At 37.3% G+C, this 25474-nt stretch overlaps 1 protein-coding gene across 5 annotated transcripts; it reads right to left on the bottom strand.

Moving 5' to 3' along the window:
- Positions 1-232: 232 nt before the first annotated feature.
- On the bottom strand, positions 233-25171 carry LOC139962793 (frizzled-9-like). Of its 5 annotated transcripts, none has more exons than XM_071963122.1 (2): positions 24350-25171; positions 233-4958 (listed from the first exon to the last, which is right to left on the bottom strand). In XM_071963122.1, the coding sequence occupies exon 2, from the start codon at positions 4028-4030 to the stop codon at positions 2309-2311; it is 1722 nt and encodes a 573-aa protein (XP_071819223.1). In that variant the 5' UTR covers positions 4031-4958; positions 24350-25171; the 3' UTR covers positions 233-2308. The 5 variants fall into 5 exon arrangements, with proteins under 5 accessions (XP_071819223.1, XP_071819226.1, XP_071819227.1 ...); XM_071963125.1 differs by lacking the exon at positions 24350-25171 and adding an exon at positions 12998-13119; XM_071963126.1 differs by lacking the exon at positions 24350-25171 and adding an exon at positions 7490-7674.
- Positions 25172-25474: the final 303 nt, after the last annotated feature.

Raw genomic sequence — 25474 nt, forward strand, 5'->3', positions numbered from 1 at the left:
TAAACCCGCACATCCTCCATGGCACACAACTGGCTAAAAGCTTCACACTTGTGAGTTTTAGGGGAGGGAAGGGGTAGGGTGGGGGGCGGGGTTAATTTATCAATATTAGCATGTCCAACGTAAGCTACAACTGTCGATACAAACTCTTATCGATAATGTCACTGAAGCATGTAGGTTGTGGTCATGAGTAGAAAAAAAAACGAAAACACAAACAAACCACACAAAGTACGAATTATTGACTGTAAAATAGGTTTTTATTTTGCAATAGAAATTATTATTATTCTCCGTCAAAGGAGATCTCATACCACCAGTGGGAACATTTTTCTGCATACGATATTCCCCCATTAGGACGAGTCCATCATTATCGTCCGATACTTGCTCATATGTTTTTAATAACAACAAACAAACAAACACACACACACGCATACACACGCAACGCCATTCAACAAACCTGGGGGCCCTTTGGGTCAGAAGCAAGACCCACATACATATTCATGGTTATCTTTAAATAACAAATGGTACTTATTAATAACTATCAACCAATTAACCACGTAGACTCTCTCAGCCCTATATAATCCAGTTACATCTCCGAGACTGTGACAGTGTGTGAACATGACCATGTTACGTCTAGTGTGTATCACGATTACTAACTCATGTGTAGGATGGTGGTATATTCGAGGTAGACTTGTAGTAAGTCCGCCGTACTCGGCTTCGTCGATTTGTATTCTCGGCCTCGTAGATTTGTACTCTATTCGTAGATTGTTACTATGCTCGCACTCGAGGCATTTTGAAAAGGGAGTATGGAACTAGAGAAAATTACGTACTCGTGCTTGTACATATAGGACCTTGTGCTGATAATCATGTAGCATTAACCGTAAGGGATATTCCATACTTGTACTCACATACTCGTTATGTTTGTACTCAAATTACAGGGCTGGTTCACGAACTTCACGGTATACCAATCACAAAAGCCATGTGTTATCATTCGTAAAAGTAGAACCACGCGCATGTTTAGACCTAATCATATATCGATTGTCCTTGTGACATCAGAGAAATTGACAGGCGGAAGGGGGGGGGGGGGAGGGGGAGGAGTTCATTCCATATAAGTTATTCTGAATTACGTGATGTATGCTAGTCAACCATGCACCGTGTTTAAGGAATGCTCTAGCACATGGCTACATACTGATATTACACTGTAAACGGACATATATAAATGCACTAATTAAAACATATTTCCCTCGTAACTATACATTTCTGGACGAAATGGGAAAAATTGAACACAGAAGGGAAGAAATGCTGTCGGAAGAGTTGATAGAGATATTAAACAATGACACACCAGTATGCACAAAATTGAAAGTATAATTGTTATTTGTTTGTGTACTGTTACAATAAATTCAGCCTAAGCTGTGCGAATATGTATAATGCACAGGCGGGTCATTAATAACCTTTAGGCAAATTCGACACATATCCTTTCATGCAATTAATCAATCAATCAATCAATTTCTCGATCAACATTCTCTACCATAATTTCTTTATTTTGGTTAATAGTAAAGGAATAGCTTTATTTTTCCTTGGCCCCAAAATATGACTGAACTATGGAGAACCAAAGCAGCATGTGCAATAATTATAAATTACTTAGTTACAAGTACAACACGATTTTTACCTTCAGAACGATCCCATCGGACTAAGATACCAACAAATATATGTTTTTACTGCGGTGAAGCACCCTGTTGTGCTTTCAAAAAATTCTGTAAGTATTATATAGTATTAGTCACTCTGACCACACACATGACTCATTTGGCGTTCCATAGAAGTCAGCTTCAAATTTTGAACATAGTCGATCCAAACGTGTAGAAACAACATTAAAACGACATAACGACATCTTATATATAACTTTCATTTGACGCTATGGTGAGATGGTCCGAAGTTTGTATCCTAGCATGGATCTAACACAATTAACCTTCGTTAGGTAACCTTACACAATCCTTACTTAAAGTAATTAGGCTATCTATAGGCAGATGAGCATCGACTTATCAGTAAATGCACACACAACGGGCCCTTTAAGTATTTGGCGTTTTTTTTTTAAACTTTGAATTGCTATACTCTTAAATAGTTGATAGGTTCGTCGTACCCACCGACGGCAGATGCAAGTTTCACCGGCATCCTCAGAAATATGTAAAGTAAAAAATAGATTTTGCGTAATAAATACGATATACGCATATCAATATGTATATATATATATATATAGGCTATATATATATATTTAATGTAATGTACTCTAAGTATAGAATTTGCTGCATGATCACATCTACACAACGGAAGGTGATTTCGTTTTCGTACTGGTGTATAGATATTGGTGAGTTCTTTGAGGGCAATGGACCCCTGATCCTGATAACGTTCTTCCGTTCGTCTGACACTGTTTCCGTGGCGGTCTCGTCCCAGTTAATCTCGTTAAACAACTCTGCCAAGAGTTCACTGTTTTGGTACTCCATATCCACATACCGCTCGTGATACCCACCACTAGAAACATGAATATCTTAATAAGCATAACTGCACTAGACGGTATCGATTGATCGATTCGACACGGTCCTTGGTGACCTGGAGGGCACGGTTCCGAGTTGAGGGCAGCTTCCCTCCATTCGATAATTTTTGAGCGTTGATAAAACAAACACGCTATGACTGTCGTGGCAGGGATTAAATACATTGCAGAAAACACACCGATCCTCACCATAAACTTTTCCAATTTGTCAATGTTTGTGCCGCCGTTTTTCATCACTTTCCGTATGTGGAATAAATAAATGAATCCTAAAATGATAAAAATTGTTCCAACGGTGTAATAAACAAACAATGGTGCTATCACGAACCACCCTAATGACACCGGATCTTGGTTTCCGACAAAACACATCCCGGTTAGTTCATCACCGTCCATGCGTCGCATCAAGAGTACGATGATCGTTTTTCCGGCCGGTAATGCCCAGGCAGCGAAATGATAGTAACTGCTATAGGCAGCGATAGCCTCATAACCCCACTTCATTCCGGCTGCCAGAAACCACGTGACCGTTAAAATCATCCACCAGATTGAACTAGCCATATAGAAATAGTACTGAATTAAGAAAACTATGGTGCACAAGGTACTTTCCAAGCCTCTTTGAATTAGATATAGTTCATTGTCGGCCGTAGACTCACATGCGATAGAGTATGGTCCAGCAGCGAGCCTAATGATGAATGCAATCGAGTACATATTGTAACACATTGATAAAAACACTATTGGTCGCTCGGGGTAATGGAAACGAGAACGGTCGATCAAGAAGGTAAAAATAGTCAAAGATGTAAAAACAAGGCACAAAATAGACCAGACACTAATCCACAATTCGGCGAAATCTTTATCTCCGCGCCGGTAAAGTACATCGTTGACACAACGTTGTGCGCACTCTTTCGTCTGTGGCAAGTAGATGAAACGGTCGGGGTTGCCGCACATCGAAGCACCGGTCGAAATGTTAGGTGCCTTCGTTACGTGGGGAGGATCCTTGACAGGATTTTTACCGTAACCACCGGCAGAAGAGGAACCATCCGTGTCACCATCGTCAGTTAAACCCGGAGGATTCATACACAAGATTTTGTTCTTGTGAGGAAGCTGATTGCAATCCATATTTGTCGGCCACTTAAAGGAGAACTCTTCGATGACCGGTTCGCAATTATTCCGTACCTTGACGCACATGGGACGGCAAGCTGGTATCGCGACGTCCACTTGTGGGGAACACATGGGTGCAAAGAGAGAACAGAGGAAGAAGCGAAGATGTTCGTCGCAACCGTATTCTACAAGAGGTTGAAACTCGTGGATCAACGGGGCTGCCTCGTCTTGGGTGGTGTGGCCTAACACGTTGGGCATCCGTGTGGTATTGTAACCGATCCCGACACACATAGGGATCTTGATCCTTTCGCATTTGTTCGATCCATAACGGGAGGCATCAATCCCTGCGGAGTTGGCCACCGCTATCACCATCGTTAATAATAACAGACAGACTTCCATTATGCAGTATAGTCTGCTGCTGAACTGCAATGTACAAAACCCCTATCGAACGGTTTACAATGATACAAATTTACACAGGATATACCTGGTTAGGCCACCTGACTCCGAATTACACGACAATGTTGGTTTGGGTGTATCTCTTGTATCAATTCAGATAACGTTAAATCCTCGGAAAAGGTGTTACTTGTACTAAGCCTCTGATAAACAAGTACGAAGTACATACAAGGGCAAACTATCTAACAAGGTATCCCTTTACTAATACTCGTCGTACCGATATCATCGCGAGGCTTTAACTGTTTGCTTCCATTGAAGCTTAGACAAAACTCTCTCAAACAGCGGGTACCATAAAAAAAAAATAAAAAAAACCATTCCACAGTTAGAAAGAAAGAAAAAATGAGCTCAGTTAATGATACACGCACTTTGTAAAGAGAAGGTCGTCTGTTGTCATTAAATGGAACAGGCAACGTTATTTACAATGTTTGTCCTCTTCACACAGAAATGCAAATAGTGAATATATGACTGTAAGCCGAGTTAACGGATTGGCGTTGTAAAACCCTTCTGTTTATATACATCAACGAGTTTGAATTCCCGAATGTGTATTTTAAGGAGAGAAGGTGTCGTCACGCTGTCGGGAAGTTCAAACTTTTAAACGTCCATTGGCGAAATAAAAATCAAAGTTAATTAAGACAAAACTTGATGAAAACTCTTTCGCCGAAAGCGTTGCCTATGTGTCTCCTAGGTGATTAGTAGCTCTTGTAGAAAACCCTGGAGAATGGAGTTAACAACACTTCCTCGAAGAGCGACGGCGGGTCCGAGGAATATTATTTCGAAGTCTGTAATCAAGTATTATTTTTGGCGGCGTAAAAACGAAGCCTCTAGATGCTAAGCAGAACACGTTAGGTCTTCTGATTAGGATATCGGGAAATTTCTGAAAGATAACAAAAGGGAAAAAATGTTTTTAAATATCTGTCTAAACTTATGCAAGTGAAGGTAAGTAGCTACATAGATAAATGTTCCACATAGCGGCTGCATCAAATGTACAAATTATGTGTAAGTTGAAGGTAAAACAGACTGAAAACATTAAATCAGTTTAGCTTTATTCTTTGTCTGTGTTATATTTAGAAAACTCTGTGATTACATATCTACGACAAACTAAACCAACATTACTGACAGCTTCTATCGAGCTTAGATACTACTACAATTATGGATATATTTGTCTAACAAAGGTCAGAAAATGCCAAAATTTTAACAATTATTTTACAGTCACCCTCCTCATTCAATTTTAAATCACTTAGACATTTATAATTGAATGTTGATAATATTTCCCAACATTTCTGTTCTTCGACACTGCGTGAATCTCGTTCTTCGGTGAGAAAGATTAACAACAAGAGAGAGAAGAAAAAACGAAAATAACTAAAGACAACAACATAACAGTTAATTAGAGTGATCCAACCGATTCGCAGATTATTAAGGATTTGCCAATTCAGTTTCAATCCATTCTTTAGACAATGGGTTCACCTAATATCATCGCACCGGGTTCTGTTTCATTCCTATAATTATTAATTACATGACGTTTTAAAAAAAAAATTCCCACGAGATTTATAGTTTTCAAAAGTTTTAATGTCCCCTTAACCCCCCCCCCCTCACCCCCAAATAACCCAAGAATAACAAAACAATCAAACACAGCCCCGGGGCACCTATATATATGGTATCTTAACATAAAAGTAAACTCAGTTTGTTGTTGATATACATTGTTATCCCGTGTACACAAACCACTCTCTTAATGTGTTAATCGATAAGTTGATATTGATTAATCGATTCGAAATGATCCCTGAATTACTGATCAAAGACAATAATAGTAATTCATGAAATGAAACTAATCTGAGGATAAAGTGTAAGGCCTTCAGATATGGAGATGTTGCTTTATCAGTCGTGCATCGATAAACTTGGCCTTATCAGCAGCAGCTACATGGTCTTAGAGGAAAGTTCCGTTTAAACATTGTCACAAAATCATACACCACTCATTCAAAAGTAGAGTTGGTAGGTGTACACTGATGGCAATTAATTTGGGCAAGTTGTGAATAAACCCATGAGATCGATAGATGAAACACAACAACAGTTTTTTTTTTCTTCTCTACTGATATAACTAGATAGCAATATTTATACTCGGAAAGAAATAATATTTGAAAGGAAAGTGTAACTGTGTCCAGTTCATGTTCCATTTGGGAGATATCCAATTTATAAAACTCGTGTCTGAGCCTCATTTTGGAAAATTATGATGTCACACTACCACTACGTAATCAGGATTTTGAGAAATGTCTGATACTTATTAATTGATATTTATAAAACTTCCCTAATGACGCAACAAAGTACGGTATACTATTACCTAGCCTATATAACTTTTCAAGTTTCACGTGAAAAATTAACGAGAAATTTATGTTTGGGAGTTTAAGATGTCAGGAATTATTATTAGTTGATCATATCAAAAGCGTTGAAGTGACAAAATATTGAGAATTTCATAATTAATTAATGAAATAATTAAGCCCATTAACCTCCATGTGATGGTTGAAAAAGCAACTAAAGGCTTGACCAATTATAATGCTGTTTCAATCAGTTTGAAAATCTTCAAAATGATATCTTCAAACTTAATAAAAGAGAGAGAAAGAAAGGGGATGGAGTGGGGGGGGGTGGTCACTGGTGAGGGACAGAAGTGACCAATGTATATAATAATCGAGAGTTAAAATAATCTTCTTGAATGTGTTAATATTGATGGATAGGCTACTGTCTCTTGAGTATTATCAGATACCGTACTATATATGCAAAAGAAAAAAAAACAAGGAAACACAAACAAAAACCAACAACAACAAAACTTTGTCTCTTTAAATCCCAGGTAGTTTAAAATTTGGAGTATATCATCCTATTAGAGGCAAATATCAATTATAAAGAATAAATGCAAACAATAAACATGATGCCACATGGCAATGTTAATATAAGCTGTTATAAGTCCGTTATATCACACAGCTATAACACACAACTTTTAACATTAACAAATGCCTGTCTACATTTATATATATATATATATATATATATATATATATATATATATATATATATATATATATATATAGACCTACTTAAAATATACATAATCACTCAAATGGCCTATATACAATGTGCCTCACCTGGCATGAGCTTCTCCATACCGTATGTCATATAAACAGCTGTAATTTTCAATAAAAACTCGTCAACAGGCCTTTATTACCGGGTAATAAAATTCCAAGGAATAACTCAGCGTAAAAAAAAGTATCCACTCCAAATCGAAACACAATATTTATTTGCACGTGAGAAATAAAATAAAAATATAAAAAAAATTACACAACACCAAACCTTATGAAACTCGTAGAAGGATTATATTTATCCGTTGTATACTGTACTAACTAGCTTGACTGCAGATCTTACTTTGACTGAAATACAATATGGTGTATTCCTTCTATACCAGCCTGCATGCGAGTCGCGCAGGATACCAAATGAAGAAATATCCACAGTGATTGATTGTCGTATACGTTGACTGTTTCCATTCATACAGGTCATTTGATTGCCAAACACTCCCCGAAGCTCATTTCGGGTAATAGAACGAACGTTTGAATGGCTTTCTAAAAGAGCGATTTTTCTACCCTTTTTTTTTTTCCTTTTTTCTTTTTTGGAGGGGGGATTCCTCTTTTGTGTAGACCCTGCTCTTTTTAATTAGCTTATACAGAGCCGTACCGACGACTCGGTCATGGTGAATGACCGTAGTTGAAAAGTCACAAGGCGGTTCCGACACAGAGAATAGCTAGGCCCTCAAAAAGTACAAAAGACCTATAACTGGATTCGATTTAGACTTCCTTTGGGCATTGATCTGATAACGTACCGCTCTCACTTCGGTCCTTTTAATTGGCTTATGGTTTCCTTTTGTTAAATTACTGTATATGCTTGACTAAGGATTGATATAAGCTAAAGTAAATGGCGGACACCGGGGATGACATGAAAAGATAATATTATGTAGCCTATTCAGAGACTTAGATAATGGGACTGAACTAGGTACAAGTAATTCGACAATATGTTACTGTGTATATACTTACTATATAAAACAATGTATATATGGTTTATAAGTACTCATTGAAGATTTTATATTGCTGGCGTAAGTTACTGTAAATATAGGCCTATATGTTTAAGCAGTTACTTTGTTTGAATATAGTAAGCAAACAAGATGGAATGTTTGAAGTACGTAACCTATACATGGCTTTCAACAGCGTATCCATCGATGTCGTGCGTGCCTGGGTGCGTCTACACGTGGGCTGGTGAAAATGTATACTTCCGACTCAGCAGCTAACAAAGGTTATGTACTAAACACTGCTGAAGAATACATTATGCGATCTACGGGGTGACGTTACTGGGTGGGGAGGGGTTGGTGGGGAGGGGGTGGGGTGGGTGGGGGTGGGGGAGGTACATGCAAACACCTTCCCATGCAAGTAATAGTACGTATTGACCACGTCAAAACCTTATTTTCGCCCCATCCTTCTATACACCCCCCCCCCCGCCCTCTCCCTCGAAGTATGCCCTTTCACCAGTATCCATCCGTACCCTCATTCTCTCCCCCAAAACGTCTATAATGTATTATATACTCATATTTGATCTCCTCCCACTTGTACACTGCTCTCCCACTGAATATTCTTTTTACCATTTGATATCAGTACGATCTTAAATTTGTGATATGATCTTGTTGCGTTAAAACTTGCGTATTATAATATTTCTATTACACATTTTAAAGCATGTCAGCTTTTCCTCCATTCTAGCGTACACAATTATGTATCTCTCCAGCTGATCGACGGCTCACAGTATACGTACGCTTTTACTAGTATATATCTATTCATCGAAGCTGCCGAGCCAAAGTCAACGAGGGATTTTCAATTCATTTTCTGTGAAGTCACAGATCTGTTGGTTACAAATAGCCCGAGAACATTTTAAGCGCATTTTGTTATTGTAGCGAGGTCTCTGTAAGCTTATTATATGAGCGGCAAATCAAACAACAGCTTAGTGGTTTAAGCTGGATGGAGACACCTGTCGGTAGAGGCAAATGAACTTGGCAGCCATTTTGTAATTTTAATTAACAGTTTGAACTTAACAAAAGCATACTTTAAGGATTATAGTTTGTCGGCTAAAGAAGGAAAATGGAGGATGAAATGTATGGACGCCAAGAAGTTAGTGACGTCATAACACTAGGTATATGGGAAACGCAGGGGAGTCGGAGCAAGGGTTGTGTGTGTGGTGGGGGAGGGAGGGGGGGGGGGCTCAAGAACGAAACCAGTTAGCATTCACATAACTGCAATTTGTGGCAGTTAAGTTTAAAGCCAGAATTACGAGAAACTTAATCCTATGCTTAGTGAAGGCAAGCTCTATAGATATACGCAATATCTGTTATATTGAAATTGTTGATGAAAACAACAAAAAACATCCTGAGCATTATATATTAGGTATGAAATATCTACATTTTTTAATAAGCAAAACTATTTTTAATTAACAATCTATTGGCATGTGTTGGACTCATTATAGTGTTTGCTTGTGAGTTTCCGTTACCTTACAAATGTAACCAGCTACCATAAGTCTAACATGAGAGAAAGAAAATATAGAAAATATAACAATATATACGGTATATTCTTAGATGTGTCGTGTTTTCTACTGTCTGATACCGTAAGGCATATGTTTGTTATATATGCTGGTATTGGTGTAACAGCTTGCTTTACACCGACAAACAAATAATTTCAATATGTCTGGTTATCTCAGTTTGTGTTGACATATAAACAGAACATACCGTATGGTAATCGGTAAGACAAGTTCCTATACATGTATAGGGATGGGGGGAGGGGGGGGGGTGGGGTTGGTATGAGTTGGAGAATATGTATGCTATTGTCATAGTACCTCATTGGTCCATAAGCTGGGGATCAACTAACAACATGGTCCGTTGCTTAGGCGCGTGCTACGCAGTTTCAATAAAGTTGTGTATCACAAGTTTTGTCTCTCCCTACCAGTCGGTGTATGACCTGTTTGTCAAAAGTTTAGTTGGTCTGAAATGAACTTCCTGAATTCTGGGTCAGTTTTATTGCCCATTCATCAGATTATTATTAACAACATGAATCAAAAACAAAAAACAACTGAACGGACAAAATAAGCAACGAAAATTGACAAAATTTCTACTCGTCGGTCCCTTGATACATTTAAATACGAGCATGTTATTAACACCTAAATGAATCTTATAAACAGATCAGGGTCAGGTTTAACCATTCTTTAACCGTTTACATCTGTCTTTCATTCGCTTCATATCTTTCTGATGTAAGCCGCGGAGTATAGGCCTCAGGGTCAACCCTGCAATTTTCGACCTAAATTGGTTTCCTTTTATGCGTTCCTATTAAGAATTATTATTATCATATATATACATATGTGACTTTACTATCATATAGACTGAAATAATGGCAACGAATATTGGCTCATGTCGATATGAATTTGGGAAAAGATATAGACCCGGCGTCAGGAAATTTTCTCAGCAATCTTTCGTGTATTATGAATCTCACTGATGGTTTTGATTAAGAGGTTGTATACGTGTAGGGTATATATGAATTTAATATCAGAAACAAATCTTCAATGGACATCTGAGGTCATCGCTAGCGATCATATGACAAATTGAACTTTCCAAACCAACGGACAGACTTGCAGAGTATGAACTGAGTACAAACAACAAGAGTGTACGATATGAGTACAATACGAATTCCCCTTGGTACAATTTACTAAGCGTGAGTACGGGAGGGTGTACTCCAAGTTGTCCTGGTATCTATAGGCCTACTAAATCTCATATAAATAGTACAAACATATAACATTACATACATATAACAATACATACATATAACAGTACATACATATAACAATACATAAAACAGTACATACAAACAGTACATATAACAATACATAAAACAGAACATACATACAGTACTTACATAGAACAACAGTACATACATAAAACAGTACATAAAACATTACATACATATAATAGTACATACATATTATAACAGTACATACATATAACAGTACATACATATAACAGTACATACATATAACAGTACAACGCTATAACAGTACAACGCTATACCAGTACAACGCTATAACAGATCGCTATGACAGTGCATGTTTGCGGCAACTCCCATATGTTTTGATCTTTTCACGCCTGAAGTGCTTTTCATATTTTCAAGCTATAATAGAAGTGCGTGACGGATGTGGGTGACCATTTATTTGGAGCATTCCCTGTCGTAAAAGTTTCTGCCGAGTCACATATTGTTGGTGTTATAATGAACAAGTTTAAAACGCCTTCACACCGCGCAATATGTTCTTGACCAGGACCTGGCGCCAGTAACAGCTATGTAGCATGTTTCGGCTTTTCTATATATACTATATATTCTACAACATCCACTTATACTCCACTATATCTGTCGCTAAACCAGATAATGATATCAGTAATCTACTAGCTTCCTACTTTTTTTTCTTACTTCAGATCAGCTCGGAGATGCAGATGAACTATATGTGAAATGATGCATGTAGTGTTCAACACCGATGAGGTGACGACTGTTGTTTATGGGAAACCACCACTGAGTGCGACCATGCGTTTGTAATAGATGGCTAATCTCATCCACAGAAGACAGTACTGTACAACCGTGACACACATAATATATTATAACTCCATCCCCGTATAATACTCATCTTCTATCAAGAATATATATATATATATAATTGAAATCGTAAATATATATATATATATATATATATATATATATATATATATATATATAAACGTGTCCTTTGAAACAATTTTACAATTAAATCTTACAATAGCCACCCCCCCCCCCACCTGGATCCGGGGCTTGCGTTATAATATTCGGATACTTTGTACTTCTTTCAACAGTAAGGTATCATACTAATATATTTTTGCCATTCCTGTAACTCTACAACTCAAAATTATAATCAATACAATTTATACAAATATTAACACCTGTGGTAATGTTCACACCCATGCACGGTTTGGTTTACATTTCTCAATATCATATATCTCGTCTCGAAAAAGTCCTTATTCATTTATAAATCAAGCATCAAAAATTACTTTGAAGAATTAAAAAAAGCCGACGTACAAAGAAAGAAACAATATTCTCAGGCATAGAGCAACAATTTGTGCACACAACATTAAAGTATGGCTAGACTAAAATTAACAGTAGAATGCACAAATTGCTAGGGTATACGAAATACTTTAAATAGCTTTCGTTCGGAACAATGCAGTAGTGCTAATTGAGTGGAAACTAGTGGAGCCGGCACCGTAAAGCACACTGATAGATGTACAGGGTTGTATAATTATAGTTTTACTTGAACTCCACAAAACTACACCATTTACTGGGGAAGGTCGTCCGAATTATAATATTGCAAAGACTCAGTTAAAGGTCATAAGTAGCGGCCTTACATTTGAAGCGTGCTTTAAGAATTGTAAAGTAACAGTTGTCAAAAGTATACCTTATGGAAAGGTTTCAACTCATATACTCATTATTTATATTCACATACATTTGACGAGAGCCCAATTAGACAACTCAATATCTTACTGTACCGGAGGTAAATGTTAAGGGTGGCAGTTAAGTTTATGCCATTCTGAGTTTGAGCATCAGTGACTATTATTTGACGTTCTAGCATGTGGGGGGGGGGATGGGGAGGGGACGACCGGTAGAGGGGGAGCATCCTCCCTTAAACCCCACCCTGGACTACCTAACACTTTCAACCCCCCTGCTCCCCAGTACTAAAAAAGGTGGTTTCACCCCGTGAACACAACAAACATGGAGTAAAGACAGAGAATTCGGCTACAGAACTACAATGAGGACCAATGTTGGTTACTTTTCCGCTCACCTTTGTTTCAGGCTGTTTTGATCAAAACAGTATAATTTCTCCCGTCCAGGCTGGTTTGAGATTAATCTTTTCCACTAAGCTTCAAAGTATATAACGACAGTTTCACCAATTAATAGTTCAGTATCCAACGAAACCAGTATGGATGATTCAATATACTATTGCAGTGTAGAGCCTGCATATAATACAATAGCCAATGAAGCCAGGGTCAGAAATTTCTCGCTAAAAACCTCTATGATCCTTTCAAAATATATTTGAATGGCTGCAACTTCAAGTCAGTTGAAAAATGTCTAATCCTTTCAAATCAAAAGTAATCGAAATCATTGACTAAAGTGATTTTGTGAATATCAATTGTTTATACTATGATTTCACATTAAAAATTAAAACAGAACGTTTAATTTGCTTGGAACCAACTGTATGAGATCCCGTTTCAATTTAGTGTTGGTACAGTCTTGCACTTCATGGACAGCTCACAGTAGATACAGCTTAGTAACTGTTGATTTGATCTCCTTATCCCATGGAAGTATATTAGATACACGCATGTCACTCCCTCAACCCTACGCACAAATCTACATGAAATGAGTGTGAAGTCACTAGAAATTTGCCAGGAAGAAGTCAAAAACGAAAAAGTTTGCACGACATACAGATAACGCTCGGTACTAAATAAAATTCAGTTGATGCAGTAAAAGAGGTTGCATCTCCATATAGAAGAAGAATGTGTGTAGCAGATAGCTCAAGACAAACAGCAACAAAGTTAACGCACGCAACTATAGCTATTAATCCCACCCTTATCAGTATCTTGCGGTGAAATGTCTTGTTAGCTACAGCTTTTTCCAATGCTAAACAAACGTCTTCTACCCATTTACAAGGACAGAGCAATTACTTTTTGGCCGCGGCTTGCGTTTATCACTCAATTTTTTTTTAAAGACCGCGAGAGAGACCTGAGCTTGATGATTCGCCCGAAAAGAAAGAAAAAAAATTTTTGATTGTTTTTTGACTCTCTTCAAGGATGACATTTGGTTTAAAGGAGCAAATGTGATATTAATTTTCGTCACTATTCAGTTTTAAATCTAGCGTTTCTTTTGTTCTTTTCCAATGTCATTATACTAAATTTATGGGGTAAGAAGTATCCTTATTACTTTTCAATTGGTTGATTGATTGATAATTTCTATGGAAATTTTATTCCAAACAGATGCACGAATATAAATTTGAAAAAAAAGAGGTTTTTCCACTTTTTCACTAAATAAAAACAACCATTTAGAAACAGGAAAGGGTTCCGTAAAATAGAATCTCAGGTTATTCTGTCTTCTCATTGTAAAGTCTTTGTATGTGTGTGTATGTGTGTGTATGTGTGTGTATGTGTGTGTATGTGTGTTACTTTAATTATTGGTTCCCTTCAGGGCATCCAGGATCGTCAACTGCTCCGTAATGAAATATAGACTTTATAAAGTAAATTTGAATGCCAGTAGAGACATTTTTTTTCCAAGAAATCATTCTTAATTCAGCGATTGAGAAATAACTATTTGAGAACGAGACGGTGGTGTTCAGGTTTGAGGACTCAAAGTTGGGAATTTCCACTCTTTGAAATTAAGAGTGAAAAAGCATTTTTCTAGAGATAAAACTGTAATTGTTTATTCCGGGGAGATAACAAAAGATCACGTCTCCAATAGTGATACTGATGACACGCTTTGGAATTCATAATCTTATATGACGTCACAGCGGAACCGCAATTCTAACTTGGTTTCGAACATAGCGTTGAATTTCGTACTTGTTTCTCGGACCTGGGGTGTATGATATACGGTACCCACGGTCATACTCACATCAGTTTGTTTCATTGTCTAGAATGTATATCAACAGTTTATTTATAATGTTGTTCCATATGCGACATGTCATCATTTTGTTATGTCGTTCGTTTGTGTATGGTGGGGTGGGGTGGAAGTGGGAGAGTTGTGATGGTGTGGGGGTTGGAGGTGGGAAGTAAAGAGATGAGTAAGTATATAAGCCAAAGTCATCATTCCGTTTATATATATATATATATATATATAGGCCCTGTTGAAAATGTGGAAAGGAAAACATAAATGATTTCATATCCTAATGGTAGTATAACATCACAGAGTTACAAATGTCAGTTCCCAGTCACGAAATTTAACCTGGAATATCTCCAAAACGCGGCACGAGTTTTTCTTAGCTATTTGGGGGAGTTGTTCTACATTTAAATCTATTCTCACATAAGCTAAACATGATGGTTTCGCCGTTTGTGTCTTCTTTAATACCCTAAATTATCATTTTTTTTCTGTGTGCATTTCAGTACTTGAGTGCTACCCACCGCGTCCACAAATAACTTTTACGCGTTTCGCATACAGTTCAAACACTTCTCACGTCACACGTAGTAGAAATTACATTATTCATTGAACCACTGGATACATCTATTTGCCTCGCTCTAAATTTAGGTGTTAAATATGTCGGTTTCTTAAGTGGCCAATATTTGAAAGTTCGACACATGTTAACGGTCAAATACTTCATCCTTTTGAACTTTACCGTACATCCTAAACTTGTTAGGTTATATTAATTAGGCCTATACCTAGCACATCCGACGCATGGCGGTTCAGTTCTTTCTCTCTATAACGATGCTAATATTGAGAGCTGTACTATGGGGGGGGGGGGACCCTTGTTTACAACAGTTCACGGTATATTGATATCATTCAACTTTCCAGGACACAGGGTCGGTTGGTTATTAAATACCGATCCAGTTATGAAATAGTGCCTCATCGGTAAGTGGCAATTATGGACTCCAACTGCTTTCGCGATTCCCGTAGTAAGAAAGTAATAAATAAGATATTACTTTGTTTCTGAAGATCAATGCCCAGGTGTTCACATCGAATCATTAAAGGGATTTTAGAAGCAACGGTTATACCAGGGAGTTGTTATAGAACAACTCCCTGGTTATACAATGGATTTACACGACGATTGATAGTGTCCCATGATACAGTGGGGGTATGGAACGCCAAAAGGGTATTTCAGATATGAGAATTTTGTTAGTGACATCATCCCCTGCTAAAATAAAATGCAGTTTATGCAAATGTTATGTCAATGAGTTAAAATTGCTAGTAATAGGCTATACAATATATACCTTAAATGTAACGATGTGACATATATATAAAACATCGCCGTTGTATCGTCACTAATTCACAACTTTTATTCAGTGCTTCATAGGGCAAGGACCTTGCATAAGTACCTAACCTTCTAAACTTGTTTTGAATACATTATATGATGCTGTAATATACTTAAAAATCCAATTAAAATGTGTATTCATTCGTAGCATGACTAGTCAAATTTCATTACAATTATAATAAAGTACAAGTCGAGATTTTTATTTGGAAATGTTTCAAATTTGCTCTTTACAAGAGTTTAAGACTAAGTAGAAGGGTGACGAAATGGAGAGGTAAAAAAATGAACTATTGATGACTAGTTCATTAACCTTCGCTAAAAACAAAACATAACAAAATAATGATTTGTAGTTTAATTGACTTTAAGTATAGTCTGGATATGTAGGATTGTCATTTTCATGTCAAAGTCAGTCGGTATACCAGGCTTTGTTGTACTCAGGCGCGGCGGAACGGAAAAATTATTGGGGGGGGCTAATGTGTGGAGACTATCTAAGCGGAGCGCCACCATCGGTTGGCGCGGAGCGTACAAGAAAATTTTGGGTTTCAAACCCCCAGATGACCGGAAACGGCACTTCCCGAGTGTTTTATGCTTCGAATACCTAGCCCTAAAATATGGGTCTCAAGCCTGCAATTTCTCAGATTGCACGTAAAAGTCTGTAAAAACATTGTTATTTGTATATCCGATGGTGTTTTAAGAGAGTAGCTATTACTCGTAGTGTACTCGCAAAGACGTTTTTTGAGTGTAGTAAGGGCAGTGGCGGAGCTAGGGGTATTGGTCGGGGGGGGGCAAGAATGGTCTGTAGGGGCACTTTCGACACTATCTAAGCGGAGCGCCACCACAGGTTGGCGCGGAGCGTACAGAAATTTTTTGAGTAAAGATACTTCTTAGATTGCAGGAAATGACCCTCTCCGGGCCTAGCTAATTTGCAGATAAACGGAGAATAAATAGGTGTCGTCGCCATTTTGTCGGATAATTACACCAACAGAATATGACAAATGTCAATAGATAGATGAGAGCGCAATAAAAAAGTCATTAATCGCGAATAAGTAAAAAGTAGTGAAAAGCTGAAAAGGGCACCAGCAGTCTATTTGAGTCCGTCAGGGGGGGGGGGGGCATCCGCCCCTGACTGTATGGAAGCTTCGCCACTGAGTAAGGGGATGTTGGAGAACTGGCTGAAATGAGGCAAGTCATTGGCCTAAGACGAAGTTGTGTTGAGCTTACCGGTACTCACACTCACTGCTTCCACTTTTCACGGGGCGTGAAGAAGCGGTTGGGGTGACAATGTGGTCTATAGCCAGGGGACGGACCGAGGGTCCCCCAGCATTTACTAAAATTATTACACCTGTATAGTATACGTGTGCATCGGACAGATCGACAAGTATGCATTGAAAAATGGGCAGATGCACGTTTCGGAGCCTTGGTAAATATTGGGGGGGCTTATCATGCATTTGCCCCCTCAACTTTTTTATTGGGGGGGGGGGGGGGCTGAGCCCCCCAAGCCCCCCCGGTTCCGCCGCCACTGGTTGTACTCGTACTCGAGTTAAATTATGCTCATAGTACTCATACTCGTACTCACGGCTTTGTACTCGCACTGATAATAGTACTCAGCGAAATAAAAAATCATGTACTCGTTCTCATGACTTTTTAATCGTATTATACTCGGGGCCTTGTACTCCTACTGTTACTCGGGACATTGTATTAATAGTAGTAATGATACTCGGGACCTTGTACTCATACTGGTACTCAGGACATTGCACTCATATCAGTTCTGGTACTTGGGTATTGTACTCATACTTGTTCTCGCAACATTGTACTCATCCTTTTAACTCGAGACATTGTACTCATACTTTTACTCGAGATATTGTACTTACACTAGTACTGGTACTCGGGACATTGTACTCATACTAGTACTCGGGACATTGTACTAACACTAGTACTGGTACTCGGGACATTGTACTCATGTTTGAACTCGAGCATTGTACTCATACTTGTACTCGGGACATTGTACTCATACTAGTACTCGGGACATTGTACTAACACTAGTACTAGTACTCGGGACCTTGTACTCATGTTTGTACTCGAGCATTGTACTCATACTTGTACTCGGGACATTGTACTCATACTAGTACTCGGGACATTGTACTAACACTAGTACTGGTACTCGGGACATTGAACTCATACTTTTACTCGAGACATTGTACTTACACTAGTACTGGTACTTGGGACCTTGTACTCATGTTTGTACTCGAGCATTGTACTCATACTTGTACTCGGGACATTGTACTCATACTAGTACTCGGGACATTGTACTAACACTAGTACTAGTACTCGGGACCTTGTACTCATGTTTGTACTCGAGCATTGTACTCATACTTGTACTCGGGACATTGTATTCATACTTCAAATATGCTGTAAATCGTTCCAAACAAACTTGTTAATTGACGGGAAGTACATCAGATATAAACTCATGTATAATCTCCTTGTAAACATATTCACTTGTTCAATATCCGCAGTTTAAATTAATAAGACGACAGCACAGGTATTTTAACTGATTAAAGGATGTTAATTATCTAATTATGGACAATGAAAGCATCCTATAGGCTGACCTATACCTCGATTAAAAGACACCAACTTAACCGAAGACTTCCGTATACTGATATAGTTGCAATTTCCAAAGTTCCACAATAATATTAACTTCATACCAACGATCAAACTCTTATAAACCATACAAAAATTACGAAATAAATGATATTTTTTTCGACTTCAGAAGTAGACCTATGTTACTTTATTAATAAAGACATCATTGAGCCTCTTCTGCTTCAATATTTTCTTATGTGTTTCTTTATTCATTACAATTGTTTTTTTCCCTGTAATATATATAGAGATGAAGTTTCGTAAATGTTGACAATCTAAAAGGACTGCGGCTCTAGACATAAACATGACCTAATGATGACATTAGTTTCAGTGTCAACATATGGTAAACATTCTACTGTTAAAATATTTCAGAAACGTGAAACGTTTCTGATTCTATCGCCTTCAAGCCATCACATGTTCACACAATGACGGCCCCAGACAAGTGCATAAACTAGGATATGTCCCAAAACGGCGCAAGACTTTTCTTGGCTGATTTGCCGGAGGAGAGGGGGGGGGGGGGCTTGCTCATCACAAAGTTCTCTGTCGTATGTACTAAGCTAAAGATAAGAGTTGGGCAATGTGTCTCCATCAAATTGGTTAGCATACATACATTACATGTATATATAGTCATTAAAGTTGACGTCATATATACACACCATATGGCACCATATCGCTTTAACGTGATATCAACGGCTATACGTCACTCGCACTGCGAAGACGATACTCAATTACAAGTCGAACAGAGACAAGAATTCCTTCCAGAAATATCAAACGATTATTTTGAAAACAAAGCTTGCAGCAAAACCCCGCGAGGAGTCAGTGTATCAGATAATCCTTAGTATTTGGGGATTACTTATTCTTCACTTTACATGGGGACATTGAAGATCTATCAAATGTTAATAAATGAGCCGAAAATACTAAAATGGTATAGATATTTCTTTGGTAAATCCAAGAAGGTTGATATTATTTTACCTCTTTCAATTCATTATTCTGCTCTAAATAATATACTTTCGATCTAATCGTCCAGAATTAGAGTAGTGGGACACGATATATATATATATATATATATATATATATATATATATATATATATATATATATATATATATATATATATATATATATATATATATATATATATATACATTTCAATAAATATTCATTAGATGACGCTACCTATACAGACATAAAGACAAGATTGGTGAAATTAAGAGTGACGTCACTAATCGGAAATTTTTTATGGGTTTTATATTTTGACAAGATTCTGAAGACCATTCAGTTGTGACGTCAGATACACATGATTTAGAAACTTTCAATCTAAGATAATATGGTCATTTTCAATCTAATTAACTAGAAAAAAGACTTGGAATTAGAGAGATTTACTAAGTGAACGTTGTACCTTGCTATGTTCATTTTAAGCAGACTGGCTACTCAGATATACAATAGTAGAGTGGGAAAACTGAAGGGGGAAAACATGGTAAATGTGAAGTTAGGAATAATTGCCTATTTTATTGGGGACTTTAAAATATAGATAGTTTGGCATGTGACGTTACGCCTTTCGTCTCATAATTACTAATCCTGAAAAGAAAACCGTTCTATATTTACTCAGAACTCCTATCATGTATATTAATGCTCAGGGACAACCTTTAACTGTGCGATACAATCGCACAAATAAATCCGAGGTCGTCCAAAGGACGACCAGTAAAAATTCCTGAAAAGCAGTCCTGACATGCATTTGTGCTGGTATATATGTGGGTGACTATGTTGTGGGTACTAAGAACAACAACCATGTTGCTGTTTGGTCTATCGCCATGCACTACCTCGACCCTGGAGGATAACAGCCCAGGTCCGGATTCTTCCGAATGCCCTGAAATCTTGCAACAAGTCACCCAGGGAAGTGTAGAGCATCAATGCATTTATACAATACCCGGCATTAATTCTTTTACCTTTACTTGTATTAACAAGTGTATAAATTTATTTAGTCACCACTAAAGATAAACATATTACTTACATAGAGTTATACTAAATATTATATTAAACACCAAACAACGAAACGATGCCGTGCGTGGTTTTATGGAACGCCAAACATGTCACAAGTGTAAACTACTGACAAACAAATATAAAAAAAATGCTACTGTTGTGTGTATCATACTGCAGCCTCCAAATTAAGAATACGCTACCTACCTATACAACATACCATTTACAGAGCGCAGTTACATTTTCAGTGAACTTATCTTTTCGTTCACGTTTTCGAGTATAAAGAAGAAAAAAGTTAATAATAATCGGCAAAATGAAGTTTGAAAATTATTAAATTACCCTTGACATGTTCGTTGAGCCTTGTTGGCGTTACAAAACGACAGACAACGAAATATTTTCTATATAGCGAGACATGGCAAAGTGAATGTTAATTAACCCAAGCCAGTATTCAGCTATGGCTTAAATGGGCCAATTTACAGATTTACTAGTTTTGGAGATGTTGAGATATTAATCCAACCCCTTAGAGCATAAAGGAAAGTGAAATGTAAGCAATCAAAAGTAGTAAAACTGAGTAATAAAAAGGTCTCGTTTTAATGAAAACATTGTCTAGACATGTGTGACCAATTCAAGTCACATCTTTTTGATACGTTGGTAATGATATGCCTATATACGTTATTAGCAATATTCAAATTTCTTAAATGAGAATAACATCATAATTGTAATTAGTTTTCAAGACGGTATACAATATGGCAAACCGTGCTCGTCAGTTGACCTCTGACATCATTTATAACATTGGTTCCACACATTAAAGGTACATATAACTTCCGGGAACGTATAAAATGTTGAGTTATAACGAAACACAACATTACGAGAGCGTGGTGGCCAATATGAGAGGTTGTGGCCAATTGGCTAAGGCGTTGGACTCGTGATCCAAGGATTGCTGGTTCGATTCATGCCTAGTTCATTACGTTGTGTCCTTGGGCAAGATGCTTTATCTCACTTGCCTCTCTCCACCCAGGGGTTGAATAGGTACCTGTGAGGTAACTTGTCATTGGGCGCAGTAAATAACTGCTGTCGACTGGAGGGATTGTCTCTGGGACAGGTTATCATTGACAAGGGGTAGTATAACGTCTGTAAAGCACTTTGAGACCTATCGCTGGTGTAAAGCGCTATATAAAAATCAAATCAAATCAAAATCAAATCACATCGCCACGTTTGTTCATTTGATGGTTGATCTTGCTATATCAAACTAGATATAGAGGGATACGAACATTTTATAATTGTTCTTGACAAATTTGTATACGTTTTATATACGTTTTCTTTCACGCCACGAAAGTCCTATATGCTTTGCTGACATAATGGTCTGTGTGTTAGATTTAGTAGTCCAGTCACTTCAATAGTCGGTGAGCATCAGATTTTTAAAGGCTCATATTTCAACCCCCCCCCCCAAAAAAAAAATGTGATATAGGAATAAAACCTCGAATGATATAGTGGTGTGGTTCTTAATTGTCTACAACATAAATATCAAAATAATTGTTGAGCCTATAAAGTCACCATGATAGCCAAAGAAAAAAGCTGCAAAAGGTTGCGACTGAGAGAGTAAAATATTTCCATAAATTTGTGAGACCACCCCCCCCCACCCTCTATCAGACTAAATGGTGTGTAAACTACCTGTTATAAGGAGGAGCCCTAAAACGAAATCCGAATTTTGATTGATGGGTACCCAATAGCTATCTGTAGTGAATATTACATGGTTTGATCACATATAATAGAAAATAAATGATAGAAAAATAATTTTAAAAAACGCGACAATCAAACGACAAAATACAGCTTTGATTCTAACGGAGCAGATGAGATTCGTCACTAATTCATCATCTCCGTGAATTAATTACTAAACAATGAACATCGTGTATAGTACTATAGATTGCTGTCGGTTATATATACGGTTCGTAAGCCAAGTATAACTATCACGCGTTATGCATGTAGTATCCATATGTGTATACTGAGAATTATAATATGTTGCAATAGTTATAGCAAGACCACCTATATATAACCAGTATACATATTTTACATAGGTATTATATTAGTCATTTCTTCACAAGGGCGTGCAATATTGACCACCGGGGTGGGTTCTATAGTTTAGATTGATTTCATAGGAGAGGGTGGTACCGTGGTGCAAGATCTGGGACAGTACCCCCCCCCCCATTAATGCCAATATATTACCCTAATTAGTGTCCTGTCTTTGATTTTGAGTCCTACTCATGAAAGTATTTGTCTAAATGTGCCGACTTTCTATTTTTTTTCGCCTCAGTTTATGCTACACAATCGGTTTCGGCATACTAGGATCCCTCAATCCTGAAGGTTGGAGTTTTACTCCTTGGAGCTCAAACGAATCACGTCCCTAGACACCATGTGCAATTTGGGGAACGTGAAATGATCGCGATTAGAGGAGCGGGAAAGGGGGTGGGGTGGGGAGGGGGTGGGGAGCGGGTTATCTTGGAAGAATGTCTTTCTTTGGTATTTACTATAGTCTACGTGTTCGAATGTATTTATCATTACTATTATTATTATTATACTTCTTCAATCAGTTGACTGTTTTATTTCTGTATAGTTTTGTGTATAAAATTGCACAAATTATTTTGTTTTAATATAAATTGATACATTCGATATGATATATCTGGGATATCATGATCAGCCTACTATCTTATACAACAAACTGTCTTGTTCGATCCGACCGGAATCGCTAAGCTCCTTAACTAGTTTTTATTTGAATGCAAAAATAAAACTAATTATAGGATGTCTCTTAGTTTGAATCACCTGCAATCGTATTTGGAACAGTATAAAGACTGTATTCGTGTGGTACAATTTCTGTAAATTTAGCTATATAAGTACCCCAAATACAAACTGTTGCTTTAACCAAACGTGAGTATTACTCTATGTGATCTCTGAAAATAAACAGAAGTTTAAAGGTACTTATGAAGTATTAAGTGGCCTTGCCTCAATATCACAAGGTGTAATTTACAGCTTCCTGGATTCATACAAAAGCAAGGACAACCCAAAACTGTAAACAACTCAACGACGTAAGCGTTCTATTTCGACCATGCATGCATGCGGTCATGTGCATTGTGACCAACACACACAGTGTCACACACTCACATATATTATATATACACATATATATTATATATATATATATTATATATATATATATATATTATATATATATTATATATATATATATATATATATATATATATATATAATATATTGACAAGTTTGCACGATTACATACTAGTTGGGTATAAGCAAGTGAGTCTTGACAGCTTTTTGGTGGTAAAATAAAGCGATGTTTTGTTGTTTGTTTCGTTTTGCTTTATATTTTTTGTGCCTCTATATTACCTACGACAGACCTACAAGTTATTATACAATGCTGGCAGAACAGTATTACTAGTATCACTATTTATATCCAACCTTGAACGTTTACATGTCCAATCACGTGGATTGTCATAAAATATTCAAAATATACATGGAGCCTTACAAAAAAACAAAAAATATGAAGTAAAGTAAAATTCAAACCTTGTAATTCCAAGTGATGGTGATGCATAATTTTACTCCCTCATGTTTTTGTTTTCCTCTGGCTTTACTGAGTCACACTGTATGCCTATATGACAGTCATGCTATACTCATACCGTGTGCCGACCTTGAGCCTTGAAAAATACAGAACTTGCAGAATTAAACAGTAGAGCCCCGAGTCCGCAGTATAAAGATATGTGTACACAAGTATGTTTGTGGACTCTCTCGTCTTTGATACAAGGGCGGCAAATAATAATAATGATACTGTTAAATCGCCCTTGTTTATCTCCTATTAACTATATATGCCAGAGAGTATGTTATCACCTCTTCTTCTTGTAGGCTACCAGTACAAGTTACAACTTATTTCAGTTTTGAAATCGGGCTCGGACGTCTGTATATGAACGACGTACACAAACTATATATCCTCCCGTTTAAATCGCGATAAACTCCATAGCAAGGATACATTTGTAAATGATACAGCGATATTTCTCCCTCTCTCTTCACAGATCTGAACCGGCTGTCTATCTCTGTTTGACCTAGTCACAGTTGTTAACAACCCCGCACGATTATTCCAAGGTATGCGTAACTGACGGGATAAAACTACTCTATTGGGGAATAAAAGACACGATTGTTTCACCTCCTCCTTATATATAACTTCCTTCACAGCCTTCTGATTTTTTTAGGCAGCCCCGCAACTGAACACACTGGGTTGAAAGAGAGAAAAAAAATATCACCGAGATAGAGTCCTATACTATATCGCTGGGATTTCACAACATCCACGGTATAGTACCCGTATCAACCACGGCGTTTGTAATGCATAGCCCCGCGGGGTACAATATAACACTAGGCTTCAACTTATCCATTACTTTATATTAAGAGGTTTCAAACAGAGTCGAGTCGAGAAGGTCACTGATCTAAACGCACCCTTTTTTTATTACTCCGTCTTTTTTTTTTTATAAGGCCGCCTACTTCATAAATTAAAAACTTTTTATTGCACCGGAGGCGTTTTAGTGGTGGTGAGAAAAATTCAAATGTAATAAATATATAGATATTAAGTCGCTGGGTGCATAGTGACTATATTTATATACATTCCAAGAACTTACAGTTATGATTATCAAGAAATTATTG

This window comes from Apostichopus japonicus, chromosome 21 (assembly GCF_037975245.1).
Source record: "Apostichopus japonicus isolate 1M-3 chromosome 21, ASM3797524v1, whole genome shotgun sequence".
Taxonomy (NCBI): Eukaryota; Metazoa; Echinodermata; class Holothuroidea; order Aspidochirotida; family Stichopodidae; genus Apostichopus; species Apostichopus japonicus.

What these genes read in the sequence shown, in the direction of transcription:
- LOC139962793 (XM_071963122.1), bottom strand. Translation starts at nt 4,030, where the DNA reads ATGGAAGTCTGTCTGTTATTATTAACGATGGTGATAGCGGTGGCCAAC.